The sequence below is a fragment of the Charadrius vociferus genome, unplaced genomic scaffold (genome assembly GCF_000708025.1).
Source record: "Charadrius vociferus isolate BGI_N301 unplaced genomic scaffold, ASM70802v2 scaffold92, whole genome shotgun sequence".
NCBI classification, from domain to species: Eukaryota; Metazoa; Chordata; class Aves; order Charadriiformes; family Charadriidae; genus Charadrius; species Charadrius vociferus.
Window position 1 is genome coordinate 4,873,512 of NW_009647874.1, and position 16,387 is coordinate 4,889,898.

Sequence of the window (16,387 nt, forward strand, 5' to 3'; positions counted from 1 at the left end):
TTTTATTTTATTATTAATATTTCATTAAAGTAGTTTAGTTCCTTCTAAACTCGTAAGTCTCTTTTTCCTCCTCTGCCTCTCTCTCTGAAGAGGGGTAGAGGAGAGCATCTGTCGGTCCCATCTGGGGTCCTTCAGGTCCCCAGTAGCCGATTTGGCCTAAACCACGACAAGTGTAAAAAGTTTTTTGCACAAATCTTTAGCAAAACCCAAAGCCTCTCCTGTAAGGGGAAAATCAAAGTATACTTTATTTCAATTCATCTTTATTAAGATGTGGTTTATAGCCACGTGATGCTTCTTGGATCTCTTCTTCTGTGGGAATAATTCCTGCACTGTGCTAGGTCTCCCACAAACTCTTTGCTTCCTTGTTACCGAAAGGATCAATATGAAAGTTATAATTCTATTCAGAAATCTTAGCCCATTTGAAATACAAATGTAACCACACTTTCCTGTGGCATTGTAGCATCAGAAACTAATGTTCAATAATATTGACAAAGAATAGTGTAATGGGAAAATAATTAAAAATATGTAATTAACACAGTGATTTGGGGAAGTTAAACCAAACTATTAACTTCCTGCACTGAGTATTTTGTAGATTCTGTACTTGTCACCAAAAAAAAAAAATTTTGGCTTCTTATACCATGTGGCATATTCCAATGGCCTTAGTCAAGTCTAACTAGAAACCAAGTAGTGCCTTCTCTAACCTTCTGAAAACACGTTTGTTGCTGGTTTTTAACCATTCTTTTCATGTTTACGGCTTCGTTTGCAACTATTGAAATTCTGATCTGTTAAAGTATATTATTTGTTCTGTCATTTGCATATGACATAAACATGTCTGTTCATCCTCTCCCCCCTTGTTCTTTTTAAACTTTTACTCATTTTCTTTTTATTCATATGACAGTTGTCTGTGAAATGATGACAAAACAAATATGATGCGTAGAGGCCATGTTAGAGTTGAGATTAAACTAGTTTCAGGTGTTCAGCTACAGTTGAATTTTGAATTGGTGTAATGCCATAATGACTGGCTTGAGATACACCAGTGCTCACAATTGCATATTGATTTACGTGATGGTCATCTCTAAACCGTACGTGATTCTGTGGGTTTTTCTCAAATGCAGACCTATCTGTATTTATAATAGGCTCTTCCTAACTAGTATTTAAGTCCATCAACAATATTCTCTGAATTATGGTTATTATTGAAGGCTTTGGGGTGATTCCAAAATGAAAAGGATGAAACTTGCACCTTATTCTCAATTTTTAATCAAGAATTTTTTTATTTTATCCTTTGAATCATGAGGTCCCTCAGCACTAGTAACTACACGGGAGGTGCTGGTTGGCTTTGGTTCCAGCTGTTAACATTGTGTTAATGTTAGTTAACATTGTGTTATGTCAACATCACATTACTGGTGTGCCAAGAGCTGAAGAAAGGAAAAAAGTAAGTTGATTTCAGATCAGTTATTTTTTTTTAAATTTTTTTATGCAGGTACATCATGAATAGAAGGAATAATGCGTTTAACCTTTGACTAAAACTTTATCTCTTTAATCTTAAGACACAGCTATAACTGTAGCAGCTAAAGCAGGAAGTTGATGTGAGGGCATCAGATATGTAAAAGATATTGAAAAAAGTATAGAATACAGGTTCAGTTGATGACTGGCTATTTGCAAGACGTGAGTAATAGGATTAGAGGAAACTTGAATGATTACCAAATTGATTTGGAAAATGGTTTACTGTTTGTGCACCCTGGTTTGGATAATAAACACTTTCAACAAAAATGATTTTACTTTTTTGTAATGATTTGCTTTTATGGAAACTTGTTTTCTCTTTCAAATCCTTTTCCAGTTTTAACTTATCAAGTCAATAACAAGGAGAATCAAAGACCCTATTTTCATTAATTCTGTTAAGGCAGAGAACACTATTTTACGAAATTGAATTAGAGATTCAGTAGCTTATAAAAAGGTAGTGTGCATGGAAATATTTTTCATTTAAAAAAACCGTCCAGGAATTTGAGACCACTAGATAGTATAATATTTTGATTTGATATCTTAATATAGGTATATGTGCTTGTTTATAGAAAGCAGCTGAAAATACTGTCTGATTGAGATCTGAGGAGAAACAAGATCTCATAGATGACTTGTAGTCAAACTGACTGTAAGGGGTTGAATTACCTAAAGGGTAATTACATTTGTTTACACTGTCAACAAATCTGTGTTTCGGGTGAAGGGGTAGCCTCTTGTTCTCTTTTAACAAATGTGAAAGAATTTTACCAGGGTTAGATTTTTATATTTTTAATGCTGAAATTATGATACAACACAGATGCTGATAGTTACATTATGAAGCCACTGTCTGCTAAGATCAGCATAAGCGGTTATGGCTTCTTTCATATGTCTTGTTAGAACTGAGCATAATTAGCTGTTGTGTAGTTTTAAGAAGATATTCTTGTTTATTGGTAGCAGTGATGTGTGTATATATATATGCACATATACATGCACACAAACATGTATAAACTAAATGAGGAAATAAACACAATGAATGGATACAATATGTATGCTTAATACATGCATTTCTGCAGAAATGTACAATAGATTGTTTTATTTTAATATGCTAAAAAAATGCAATGAAAATGCTTTCTGTCAGCTAATGTGCTTTAGTCCTTCAGCGTTGCCAAGAATGCAGGCTAGGTATCGACCTATCCTGTATCTTAGAAGTAAAGTGGGTTTCAGCGCTATGATTGTAATACTTGCTTAAACTGGAGCTTCATGTTTGCTTCAGCAGATCTTCTGCATAAGATTTTAGTCAGAGTTGTAGCATGGCTTTTTAATTGACAGTTAGTTTGTGTCCTGGTTTGACAGTTTGAAAAAAAAAAAAAAAAAAACCAAAAAAACCCCAAAACTGTGACATAATGATCTTTGTACAGTCTGTCCCTGGAAATTGCGTTCCTGTTTTTGAGGTAATACTGTGATGTTATTATTGACCACTTCCTAGTTTCTATTGCTGTGTTATACACTTTGAGTCTTGTGCAAGGCAAGTAAGAAATATAAAATTGGAGGATTTTTGGTAAAGCTTGTTTGAAGGTAATGTTTTCCACCGCTGTAAAGAGTTAATGTCCAAATTACATGAATTCAATAGATTGCACACTCAGCTGAGCTTTTTTATTAATTTCTTAAACCAAACTCTTTGTGCTATGTATGTCTATAGCAGAAGTTGTAATAATTTTCCTTGTACAGCTTTGCTTTTTGGGAATGGAATCTATGAAGCTTTTATTTATTCCATAATGTTTCTATTCAGGGCTAGAGATGTGTTAAATGCTGATTGCTTATTGTGGAACTGATTTAGCGTATGATTTCAGTGACCTTTTCATATCACTTTCCCTTTAAAGAAGAAATGCCAGCAGAGTTGACAGTGCTTCTTAGCACTGGAAATAAAAAACCAAATAGCTGGAAACTAAAAAGCCCTGAGGACTACATTAATCCATAGAGTCCTGGACAATGTTGTGTCCTAGGCAAAGAAGTGTGAATGCTAGTTAAGTTAACATTCAGATCAGGACAAAGAAATTGCAAATGTGAGATTTCTTTCTTTTTTTTGCTTGCTTCCCTTCTTTTTCATCACTGTAGCTTGCTGTTCTTTGTTTTAAAAGAAGACCTTCAGCTCAAGTACAGGCAATAACTCTTCTCAAACAAATCATGTGTTTAATTATCCTTATTATCTGAAGCCAATGCAGACAGAACACCATATGCTTCTGTTGACTTGACCTCCTTAGTAGTGGGTGTCTGGATTTTCTGATATATTATTCTCTTTATTCCTTGTGACAAAAGGAATTTTCAGACCCTCTGTCAGCCCTCATCAGTGGAGGTATGAGAGTGGTGTGATAGTGGGTTTTATAACTCTATAGGATTTTTTTTAAATTGGGACTTTTCTGTATTGAACTATTTGTATATAGAGGCAAAGGTGAGCAATTGCATCTGAAGACATTTTAAACTGTTCCTGGCTGCTCTATCCAGTTACTAAAATGACTCTTAAGTAAATGATTAGTTGTCACAGTTATAGGTTGGCTTCTTTGACCTTCTGATTGCTTAGGATTGTTTTTCCTCTAGGAAAATGTTTTATTCTGTAGCTTTATAGAAAGAAAAAAAAAGCAAACAAACAAAAAAACCCAAACAACCAACAAACCAAACCTGCCTGATGTACTACTTCATGCTTTCTTTTGGATTGGTAAGCTGCAGCACTTTTAGTGTATTTATATTAAAGATATAAAAAAGATATATAAAGAATGTGGAGGAAGTGGGTTCTCAGTCTGATCTGTTTTGTACTTCGATTTTTCTGCTTTGTTTGTATACGTGGAATCTCTGAGAAAGTAGGGGCTTTTACTTTTTCTACAGAGTGTTTACAAGTAAATTGATTCCAAAATTTACATTTCAAAATAGGAAGGTTTTACCAGTTGATATTACAAAGGATCATATTCAAACTGCTTTAAAAATTTTAGTGAAAACAACTTCAGCTCCTGCTGCAAAAGAATGTTTAAACAAAAGTATCTGGACTGAGATTGGATCAGGCCCTGAAAGTTTCAAAGCAAATACTCAGACTTGTGCTAGTGCATTAGAAGTGGAGAGAACAAAAAACATTATTTGTTTATATAGATCCTTGAAGTGCAAAATGTGAACAAGTTGCAATGAAAAATTAAGAAATTATAATTCTTGGGTTGTTGTTTAAAAATAAATTAAGGAAAACATGCAGAACTTTCACTCAAAAATAAACTGTTCTTCACAGTGAAAGCATTTTTAAAAACACTTCTAGTCCTAATAAATACATTTCTATGTGGAAAACGAGCAATAAACGGTAATTCTACCGGATTGTTTTGGTGGATTGAAATACTGGATTGCTGAAATGACCTGTCAATTTGAGTAACAAGATTAAGGATAAAAGAATGACTTGCCCACTTGTTTTCCTAAATCTTGATACAAGACATTTTTTGTTTGTTTCATGAAGCAGAAAATGTTTTGTCATGATTAGTGGGATGTATTTTCTGTATGTAAATAATCTACCTTACTTTGCTGTCTTTAATTCCACAGAATAATGTTCTTCTAAAACAGTTGCGTGTTCTCTAGTCCCTTCAAAATAATAAGATAGATTTATGAATAGGCATAGCTACAAACTCTGTAACTGAAAGGCCCACAGGATCAAGTGTTCAAAGAGGAGTGATAAAAATTGACCTTGAGCTTTTATTTATAGCATGTCTGTTGTTAGCATTTACAGTGTACTACTTTATTCTGTATTTGCATGGTTGATTACTTTTCTGCTTCAGATTTTATAACTCATCATAACTTGCTTATAAAAGGTTTTAATTTTGCTTAAGAGCAAGGCAGCTAATTAGCTAATGGGAAGTAGTCACCCATGTTAATATAGTGTAGCATTTCAAGGACACTATGTATCAGTTCTTAGGCAGTTTCAAGTCAAAATCAGGATCTGGTTTGCAAGCATAGTTGAGATTAATTTTGGGGGGCAAATTTTTTTAAGACCTTCTATACTCTTCATTGTTTGATATTGCTGGTTATAAATATGATTTGTGCCTATGTACAGGTTTTGACACTTGATAATTACCTCAGCTTGCTACAGTGTTTTGCTGTTTTTCTAAACCTAAACGTCACAGGTGAATTCTGGAACATCTTTAATATCTCTCTTCTGTGGACAGAGGTTTTTGGCCATGCCTGTGTGATCAGTTTGACAGTTCCTCTGCTTGCTTCTCCTCAGTCAGACACTTGAGAATGCAGTGCTTGATTTGTGCCTAGTGAATGTCTTCTGAGCTCTGGAGTCGCTTCCAAAGGGCAATGGAAGCAATGTTTGTATTTCCTCAGTAAACGCCACTATCTATTTCTTGTCTGTGCATTTTTATGTGGATGCTGGGTGATTGTACAGTGCAGTGAGAGCAGGATTTTGGATCACAGTATTGGGTAATTGTATTTACACTTACATTTTGCAAAACCCACGCAAAATAAGAAATCTAGTGTTTGTCAAAGAAAGTGTCAGTTTTAAGATGAAGTTGAAAATTACTTAAGTGCTAGTGTAGTAAGAATTTCTTTTGATTTACTGGAGGAATTTATTTTTTTTTTTGACTGACACTGGAAAAATTTAGTCTGCTACATGTTAGTGGAGCAGGATTTTAATTTAAAAGGATATCTGTCTGAGGGACAAAGATGACTATTTGATCAGGTGGTACTACAAATGTGATAGCTTGTAAGGTACTTTGGTATTATGGATCAAGCATGGTCTAAAAAATACATGTTGCGTAGAAGTGCAAGTCAGTGCAGCTATTGTCATGACTTCCTGCTGTGTTCGGTATCATGGTTTCATGGATCACAGCATCTGAACTGATTCGAGGGGAAGTGCAGAACTTATTTTTTCACCTTACGTAGCTGAAACAATGAAACATTCTTGTAAAAGCTATGCCAGGTTGAATTGGCTGGCGTGTTGACAAATCCCTATTTCATTGAAGAGTAACCTGCTCTGGCCACATTGACTCTATATAAAGCTCAGTGTGGAAGCTCTCTGTCCATTAAGACCTCTATTTTGTATCAACCTGTAAATTGATCAGCAACCTTAATGCAAGTGTAATGAATTAATACATGAAGCTTGTTACTGTCTCTGACCTGTGGCACGATGGTAACTACTGTGGGGTTTTTATAATGGGAGTAAATGAGTTGTAGAAGAACTAATCACAAAAGTTCCTAAATTAGTACTTACTACAGTGCATTCTCACAGATTCAAATCTTTATTTAATGGCATTTTAATAACTCTTCAACAGAGTATGCACAAAAATGAGACATGTGCTGTGAAACCTTTAACTTGTAGCACAATTGACTTCAGCTGAAGCCCTGCCCTCTTTTTTTGAGGAGGCGCAGGCTGTGCTGATTTTGAGTGAGGCTCTAAGGAGAGGGAACCCTGGGGTAGGAAGAAGAAAACTGAACAGGTTGTCACTAGAGTGGGCCATATACATAACTAACGATTACATTGATGAATTTAGCACTGTTGCCAGTAAGATGTTGTTCATTTGAATAATGATTTGACTATTACCCCCTTGGATAGAGGAAAGGTCCTGCCACATCAGGTATCTGTTCCTGCTCTTACCCATTTTACTAATTGAATATTTGTATGAAATGCTTTGTGGCCAACCAGAGCCTTTTGTCTGTGTGTCAGATGACAGTCAATTCCTCCTGTTCCTATTTAATGTACAAAGGGGGTGAGGGTTTCAGGAGTTCAGTTGGATAAGAGCAGGAAATATAAATCAGACCTACAATGTGGTAAGGCTAAGCCCTCTGTACTTGTATTACCATCTTTTATGAGTGCCAAATCTGTGGCTGGTTACCTTTTTCTCTGTGTGATAGATCCATCACTTCGGGTATTTATCTGATTTGCAGTTTGACGGAAGACTCAACTGCCTGCTGTTGACATGGGAAGGTTATAAAGCTTTTTCTGATCTTGTTGTCTGATGCATCTGCTTTTAAAGGCAACCAGCTGTACCACCATAGAGTCCTTGAGTAAATTATAGCTTGCTTTTTTTTTTTTTTAAATACAGTCACCTTAGTTAAGTATGTTCTATTTCCAGTTGTGGAAATGACCTATGTTTTAACATATTTCTGAACCTACTTGATTGATAAGATAAATAACAGCTTTCAAAGCTTTCATACTGCTTTTTATGTTGTAGATGGTGCTTCTTTCAGCAGACAGTAAAAAGCTTTCCTTTAGGGAGAATAGCAATACTAACTGTGAGAAACACTGAAACGTTCTTGGGGTTTGTAAGGGTCTTCATGCGATGCTGTTCTCTTCAACACGGGGAAAAAAAAAAAGGTCGGGAGCGGAGGGAAAGGATGGGCATATTACATAGCAGCCACAGATTTATAATTTCCCCCTCCGCCTGCCCCTCACCTTGTAGAGTGTGACAGGGTTTTTACTGGAGTGTCACACTATCATAATATGGCTGTTGCAGGCTACATGGAGTCAGAAACTTTGCAGAGATTGCCAGAAATGCAAACTTCCCTTTTTAGATAGCTTCTGGCCCTTTTTTGTTGTATGCTATTTAGCCTATTTCTTGAGAGAGGCATCTCTAGAGGGTCACAAGACATCTCTGATTCTGTAGTGCCTATAACTCCTTTCCCTGGTGCAACATTAACAAAGATGGATATGTATGCATGTCATCTAAATACTTGTTCCTCTTCTAGTACTGCCCAAGATATGTAAATAAATCTTTTGAATTATCATATAACAATATATGTACAGCTTTGGTCAAGACTGTCATGTACTTACATGCTCTCAACAGTATTAAATTGCACCTGCAATCTCATTGGTGGATCTAAGTAGTTCTTCAGACTTCTAAGTAGTGAATTGAGTATTTTTTGGGTGATTGTTGCTTTAATAATACCAGTATCTTGATCAGAAATTCTGTTCAACTGTACTTTCTGTGTTTTAAGATCAATGGCAACACACACACACATCTATAAGGGTTTCAAAAGTGTATAATAATCGAAGGTTAGGTGCCTAGGTTCTTTTGTCAGTATTGACCCATCTTTGCTTCCTTTGTGGGTGGTTTATGGTGAAATTTCAAATAATTGGAGGCAGCAGAATTTTGCTGATTCTATAGATGTTTGTACTCCACTCAATTTAAAAGTGCACCCAAAGTAGTTTCCTCGCATAGTTTTCATAGTAGAATATAATAGACTGTTTCAGTTGAAAGGGACTTAAAACAATCATCTAGTCCAGCTGCCTGACCAACTCAGTGTGACCAAAAGTTACAGCATGTTATTAAGGGCATTGTCCAAATGCTTCTTAAACAAAATCTAGGAGCTGTTGATGATTTGTAATGTCACTGATGCTGAATAGCCACAGAATTGCTTTGGTTGTGTTTCCAAGGTATTTTGCCATTTTGTTGTTCAGTATGTGTTTCATCTGGAATTATGATACAGCGAGTGTTTTGCGAGTGCAGGTAACTAACCTACAATTCAGAGTTCTTTTGTTATTTCAGTTGAACTGAGTTTCTCTGTAAAATGCTTTTGTAAATTCAAACTACAGCATATTTTCTTGTTCCTTTACTTTGCCCTTTTTTATCCCAAGGGGAAGCTCTTTGCTCTTAAAAATCGTGGGTTGAAGTACAGAAACAGATTATACTGGTACTACAAAACCTACAGCTGAGAAACTAAATGCATGCTAAGATGTTCAGAAGCTTCATGTTGAGTTTAGGAAATTGGCATCTGGTTTAAAACGTAGCTTATGAGTTGCCTAAATTTGGAGCAAAAATAAAATAATGTAATAAAGACTGTCTGTGGTGAAGAGGAGAATGGACTGAGTTTGTAACTTAGGCTAATGGTGTCTTTTTTGAATGCCTTTTTTTTTTTTTAACAGTTGTTTAATAGGAGAACCATAAATAGCCCAGAGAAGGAAGAGTAGGCTGAGAGCTGAGATTCCATCTCTGGTTAAAAACTTGCAAACCTTCACAGTTTGATTTGAATTTTTAATTTTCAAAATACTGCATCAACTTTCAAGTGAGCTTGTCTAAATTCTAGGTTCTGTGTATTTAGGAGAACATCTTGCAACACGAGGAAAAAAAGCTGAGAAAACAAACTACTGAGTGAGTTGACATAGTGTTAGCTTTCCAAGAAGTGCGCAGCATCAAGCCAGCTAAAATATTTAGGTTTTAGCTTCTGGGGTTTTGCTGAAACTGCTGGAGTTTAAGAGAAAAGGATGAAGAATTAATGCTTTCAGTTTTCAAGTAATTTCTTAACAAGATATTTTCATTTGATCTTTTTGACTTCCGAGCAAAGTATGAAAAAGCATCACCTTCTCATTTCAATGTAAAATAGTATATTGTTCTTAAATAAAAATACTGCTGTATGCTGAAACTATTGAAGACCAAATGTATTTGATATTGGCTACAGCTGCTGTTAGAGGGATGTTTTATTTGTCAGAGAACAGATATTTTGGGGGTTCTTCCATCAGCTGTATAAGGCCAGTAACTTACTGCCTGAATTCCTTCCTCTGGTTTCTTAAATTACTCTAGGTTTCAATGTAAGAAGAAAAGTAATTTATAATATTGTACAAACAGAAACTTTTTTCCTGATGGTGATCACTGATCTCTGACTTTCCCTTATGGTTTTAGGCTTAGTATTTTTCTTTGTACTGTAACAGCAGTGGAAAAAATGTGGTTTGATACTTTTTGACAATGAAACAGTTCAATTTCTTTAGGTTTTAGAGAAACCTTTGAACAATAAAACACTAAATGGTCAAATGTGTTTTGAAAATATTGTCTACATTGACTTTTTTTGTGTACACAATGTTTACAAATCAGCTTGTCATAGAATAGAGTATCTCGGTTGAAATGGACGTACAATGATCATCTAATCCAACTGCCTGACCAATTCAGGGCTGGCCAAAAGTTAAAGCATGTTGATAAGGGCATTGCCCAAATGCCTATTAAACACTGACAGGCTTGCGGCATCAACCATTTCTCTAGGAAGCTTGTTTCAGTGTTTGACCACCCTCTCGGTAAAGAAATGTTTCCTAATGTTCAGTCTAAACCTCCCCTGGTGCAGCATCTAATGTTTTCTTTAGACTTCCTTTTGCTATTAATTTATTTAACAAAGCTCTTCTTGTCAGATATAGCACTGGCCAGTTTCAACTCTAATTGAGCTTTGGCCTTTTTTCCTACATACACATTCAGAAAGGCTGTCTTGAATTTCTGGAGCAGCTTCTACAGTCACTTGCAAATTTTGATTCCTTCCTCCTTGTAAGGAAAGAAGTGAAATTTAAAATATAAATGGGATTTTTGTGTAGCATAGTAACATGTTTTTGACAAAAAGTCCTAATTTTGTGATGAAAAGATTTAGCTTTCAAATTATTGTATATTTGGGGGGGGCGGGCAAATACCAAACTTGAGATAAGTCAAAGTTTAAATAAAAATAGTTTGTTAAATTTAATCTTGCAAGCTCATTCCCAAGTACTTAGGAGGCAAGAACTCTGAAAAATCAAGTTAGAATATTTCTAAGTTCCTGATGCCTTAAGGGACATTTGCTCTTCTAAAGTCTGGGACAGGTGGTGACCACCATTGGTGGTACTGTAAGAGGCTAACAAGTATTTTCTCCTTTGCAAGTGCCTTTCAGGGTGAGATTAAATTTGATGTTGCTGCTGTTGTGGTTTTTTGTTTGTTTGCTTTTAAGTAATAAATATCTGAACAGTTGATCAATGCTTTGAAGTGCTGCAAGTATGCCAAAGGTATAACTGTTAGAAATCTAAATCTAATTTCTTTTGTTTCAAAGTACAGGCAGTCATATAAAACAAGTACCAGAAGGCCAAATTACACATTCCTCTCCAAATACATGAAAAGTGCTAGCTCTGGTAGTGTTAGAGATGTAAATGTTTTAAATGACTTAAGTTCTTGCAAAGAATTTTAACTTCATTACATTTTTGAAGGATGGGTTTCAGGAGTTCACGTATCTTTTATAGCAGCCTCCATAACCTAGACATTTGGTTGAAGCAACTGTGAGAAACTGACTCCTTTGAACCGTTCAACTAGTATTTCTTAAAATAATTGAAGCTTTTGAGGTCTCAAGTACCATAAATGAATACTAATACTGTTCACTGGGAGCCTCAGGACTGAACTACTTTGTAATACTTCTACTGGGAAAAAATTTACAGTATCATGGTTGGAACCTATGTTCTTTGCTCAAAAACTGCTATGATGAGTTATGAAAGTAAAAGTTTACTTCTACATACATAATTTCTTTCTAAATAATTTTAAAATTAACTAATTACCTCCTTTGATTTTGACATATTATATTAATTTTAAATTAAAGGTATTATAACAGCCACCTCCTCTGACAGTGTCATCTCCTCAGTAAGGGATTTTTGTTGGTAGTTCTTAATACGAAACTACAGTTTTCATGTCTTCATGTGGTAAAACTGCCTTTTCAGTTGGGCTCTCAGTTTTTTGTGGTTTTACAACAGAGTTTTACTTTGCTGTGGAATTACAAGGGTCCTGTAGTTCCCATTTTTGTATTACATACCTGAATTACGGAGGCAGAAAAATCTTAATCTCTGTTTACAAGCTGAGTTTAGCAATAAGATATTTGATTTTGCATTATGGAGATTGCTAGGTGGAGGTGGCAGGGAACTACTACGGTTCTCCACTCTTACGTATTCCTAAGTAAATTATTCCGTCTAGGCCTCTGTTGTTCCTTAGAGCACCAGAATCATTGGAGTACTGCGTGTGATGCTGCTATCTTGTAGTAAGTGTAGGAAGAGAAATGGTCTCTGCCAAGAATTAGTCGCAGTCAAGAGAGGAAGACCTGAATTCATCCTACTTGAGGTGCTGAAGTCTGAACCACAGGTTCCATAGGGTTCTCACCATTTTCCTAGGATAAGTACAGACTCTGCCACAGATGGGTTTAGCCTTTTTGTAGTAGGAAAAACAGAAGTACCAAAGTTTTCCTGCTGTCTTGTACAGTGAAGAAAGACAAGAAGGGAGACCTGGTGCTACAGGCTGCTTCTGAGGCTATCCACTCCCATAGAAGCCCCTCAGTAAAACCTTGCACGTCCTTTGGTGGCTCACGTGTTCTTCCCTGTTTAGACAGAACTTGATAGGGATCTATATAACCTGCTACCACTCATTCGTTTATCACTTGCATACTTGAGTGTGGCTTCTACACTAACACAATTCTATATTCGTTTAGCTGTTAAAATGTTTTGTAACCTTACTGTAACTAGTAGACGTGGTTCCAAGCAATCTTTGATTTCTTTGGGTTATCATTGGCAAGGAAGAATGTCTTTCGTGCCAGAAACTCCAGAAAATTTTCCTGGCCTTCTCAGTACTGCTGACTAAAGCACCAAGTTCTATTTCAAATAGCAGTCTGGATTCAGTCGTCAGTGTGTAGTGTGCCTAGCACTGTGTTGTGGGCCAGCATCTGTGTTCTGGGTTTGTTGGCACAAAAGCAGTAACCATTTGGTTTTAATGAAAAAAGGAAAATAAGGCTGGCAAGGGAAATGTTTTTAAGAGGTAGTGAACTATGTTTTTATTTTTCTGTATTCAAAACAGAGGGCATTTTAGCTAATTATGTTTTCTAAACATAATCAAACAGTATATCCCAACTACAAAAAAGAACATAAATGTAAATTGAAAGAAGTTGGAGGAAATGCAACATTATTAACGAGGGAAAGTTGACTGTAATTCCTTTCTTTACCCCGTGCGTTACTATAATGTAGCAACACCAAGAGGTTCAAATTGCTTGCAAAACTTCTGTTTCCCTACCACTGCAGTACTGAAAGGCTAGGATTTGATAGGTAAATAACAAAAAATATGTCTGTGGATGACAGCTGTGTAGTTGGAATATTGATTACAAGGTGTAAAATCACTTAAGATACTCCAATCCATATCTGTAGATTGTCTGAATGAGAGTGATGATGGTGATTCGAGGAAATGACCAATAGGAAGAAGGGGAGATGCAGAAACCAGAGATACTTACTTTGCTGGGTGGCAAGGGCATAGGCAACATATCAGCAAATGCGTTTTGGTGTTTCCCTCTCCCTTTTGGTCTCCTTTCAAAGAATACGTGTATGTATCTGCATTAGCAGGATTTTGATCCAAAACTTTTGTTCTTGTGGGCATTGACTATATCATAGATTACAATTTGGGTTTGAAATTAGTACGTCCGAAATATTATCAAGTTCTACTCATTCTTACAAAATATTCAGAGAGGGCTTTCAAAAGGCATAACCTGTGCTTTTGTAAAGCACCAGTCCTATTATGCTTCTTAAAAGAAAGGATTTGTGAGCATCTCTTCCAAGAAAAGATTCAGAATTGCCTTGTGGTGCTGAGTAATGGGAACTCAAAGGTTGCCCCTGTCTGTGGCTACAGTGAGGGGCATTACCCCCCCCACCCCCCCCCAATGCCTCCTTTGTATCAGTGTCTGGTGCAGCTCACTCTTCCCTTTGTATACTGTATAAATGTTAAGGTGCGTAACTCGGGTGGGATTGTGCTCGATTGTTCTTGGTTGGATTTCAGAAGCTACATAGCTGAGCAGTCCCTGACCCTTGCTGGATCTGTCTGTAGGTGTTTGTTTCCAAAAATAACCAGGATCATCTTTTTTTCTCTCTAGAAAAGTTGATTGCATATCAACGGGAGTTTCATGCTTTGAAGGAGCGTCTTCGTATAGCTGAGCATCGCACTCTTCAACGGTCTTCTGAGCTGAATGCTATCTTGGAGCAGTTCAGGCGTGCAGTAGCAGAAACAAATGGGAGTAAGAATGCAATGAATAATTTTTCAGGTACATACTGTGATTGAGCTATTTTTTTATAATGCTGCATTACTAATATCTCTTCTTATTGCTATAGAATAAGAGATTAATATCAAGAAAGCTGAATGAAACTGTTCAGCAGTGCAAATGAAGAATCTGTAATATGTTATATCTGGTGGGGATTTTGTTGGGTTCTGTTCCAATTTCTGTTCTTAATGATCTACTCTCTGTTCATTCTTATGACTTTAGGGACTGAATACTTATTCCACGCCTAGCTCCAAAAAAAAAAAAATAAAAATTGGAACTTCTGGTTACTTATTTAACATACTGAATATATTTTGACAATAATTTACATCACTTTTTAAATGGAGCTTTAGGGGAAAGGTAAGCAAACAGAAGAAATGGATAAACTTGAAGCAATTAAAATATCTTTAAAAGTCAGCTGGAAGATGTAAAAACATACAGGCGAAGGTATTGGTTATGATCTGTAAAATGTTCAAATAATGTCCTTTTTAATAACTAGTGATTAAATGGTACATTGGTAAAGTCTTCTGTAAGTTTTTACCCATTTTGAAGGCTGATGCTCAAGTTTACTGAAAGCTGTGTTTGGCAATATTTGAGGATGCTACCAGATTGTTGAAGTTAACTTTTAAAATCACACTACTTCTGCTTTAGTCACTCTGATTTTTCTAGATGGAAAATTAAAAATAAATATAAACTTCCTGGTGAGAGGTCTGGTTTAGTAGGTTGCAGAAATTTCACTGTATTGGCCTAATGAGGAAAAGAGTTTTGCAAATCAAAAAACTATCAAGTTTTTTGAATCTGTTGTCTATTTGCATTTGTGCTATGGGTTACTTTTTTTTTGGGGGGGGGAGGGTGGAGAGGGTTGAGGGAGTGGTTGTTATAATTATAGACCCTCTGTGCTGATATTAATGATGAATTCCTGTGTCTGACACTAATGGCTTATCCAACCAGATCTCCATGGCTCACTGGATCTCCAGGAATGGTGTGGATAAAGGTTACATTTAACGTAGTCTATGACTCTTGTCTTCCTCTTCTGTATGTATGTTCTTGCAATTAAAGTGAACAATAGAGGAAGTGAAATAATTTTGATACTGGATTTATCATTAAGTTATCACATTTATTTCTAAAAATCAGTTAGCTTGCTTATAGACAATATAGTTATAGAGAGTTACTCTCTTCTGATGCAGTTGAAGTTACTGATTCACATTTTCAACATTCTACCATGTCTGGATCACAACTGGGACATGCTCTTTTTTTCCATGTGGAACCATGATGGGAGGTCAGCTGAAGTCTGAATTCCTGAGCTTTTGTGCTCAGAACTTAGTATTAGATAGATTTTATTAAGCTTAACGTACTTAAGTATACATAATAATATGTAATATTTGCTGTCTTTGAAGATAAAAAAAATCCAGGTTGTTTTATGTAGATCATTATTCATTCATACAAAGAGCTGTCTTACTTTGACAGACTTTTTAGTCCAGCTTTTGTGGTTGAAGCTAAAGGAAATGTTAGTAGGAAAAGTAAAATGTACCTGTACTGGAATCTGTCAAAATAAGCGTCTCTACTTATGACATCTATTTACAAAGTTTTTTTCAAGATTATGAGTGGTTAGGAATTTAGTTTCACCAAAAAATAAATATTAAAAACCAAACAACAAACCAAAGTCCACAACAAAACCCTTCTGTTGTTGTAGAAGCCACACTCAGAATCTGAGAGGAATGATGTTTATGGTGTTACTTTTCTCACTTCTTCACAATTCAGTTTTATCTTGGAGTACAGTTTTTTACTTTACTTGGTACTGTAAAGCCCATAGGTTTTCAAAGGTCCATCTGCTATCATATTTGTCGTTTGAAATAAGAGTTGTTTTCACACTTGATGTAAGAAAATCAACATGCGCAGCAGGGGAATTTAAAAACTGTTATTAGCAACTTTGAGAGCCACCTGGACATCCTGAGATGCAGTTACTCTAGAAAGAGCAAGAATTATTTTAAGTACTCTAATTGACTAACTTAAATTCATGTTAGCATTTATTTTATTGCAGAAATACTCAAAATCTCAATGGTATATTTAATACTATTTTCGGTTTGTATCTGTA

General features: G+C 35.8%; 1 protein-coding gene across 1 annotated transcript in view; it reads left to right on the plus strand.

The window, feature by feature from the left end:
• The window catches only part of MGAT4A (mannosyl (alpha-1,3-)-glycoprotein beta-1,4-N-acetylglucosaminyltransferase, isozyme A), a 74,110-nt gene that overhangs the window by 12,712 nt on the left and 45,011 nt on the right, over positions 1-16,387 (plus strand). Inside the window, 1 exon segment of the mRNA XM_009883094.1 lies at positions 14,131-14,298. Coding sequence (XP_009881396.1) covers positions 14,131-14,298 — 168 coding nt within the window.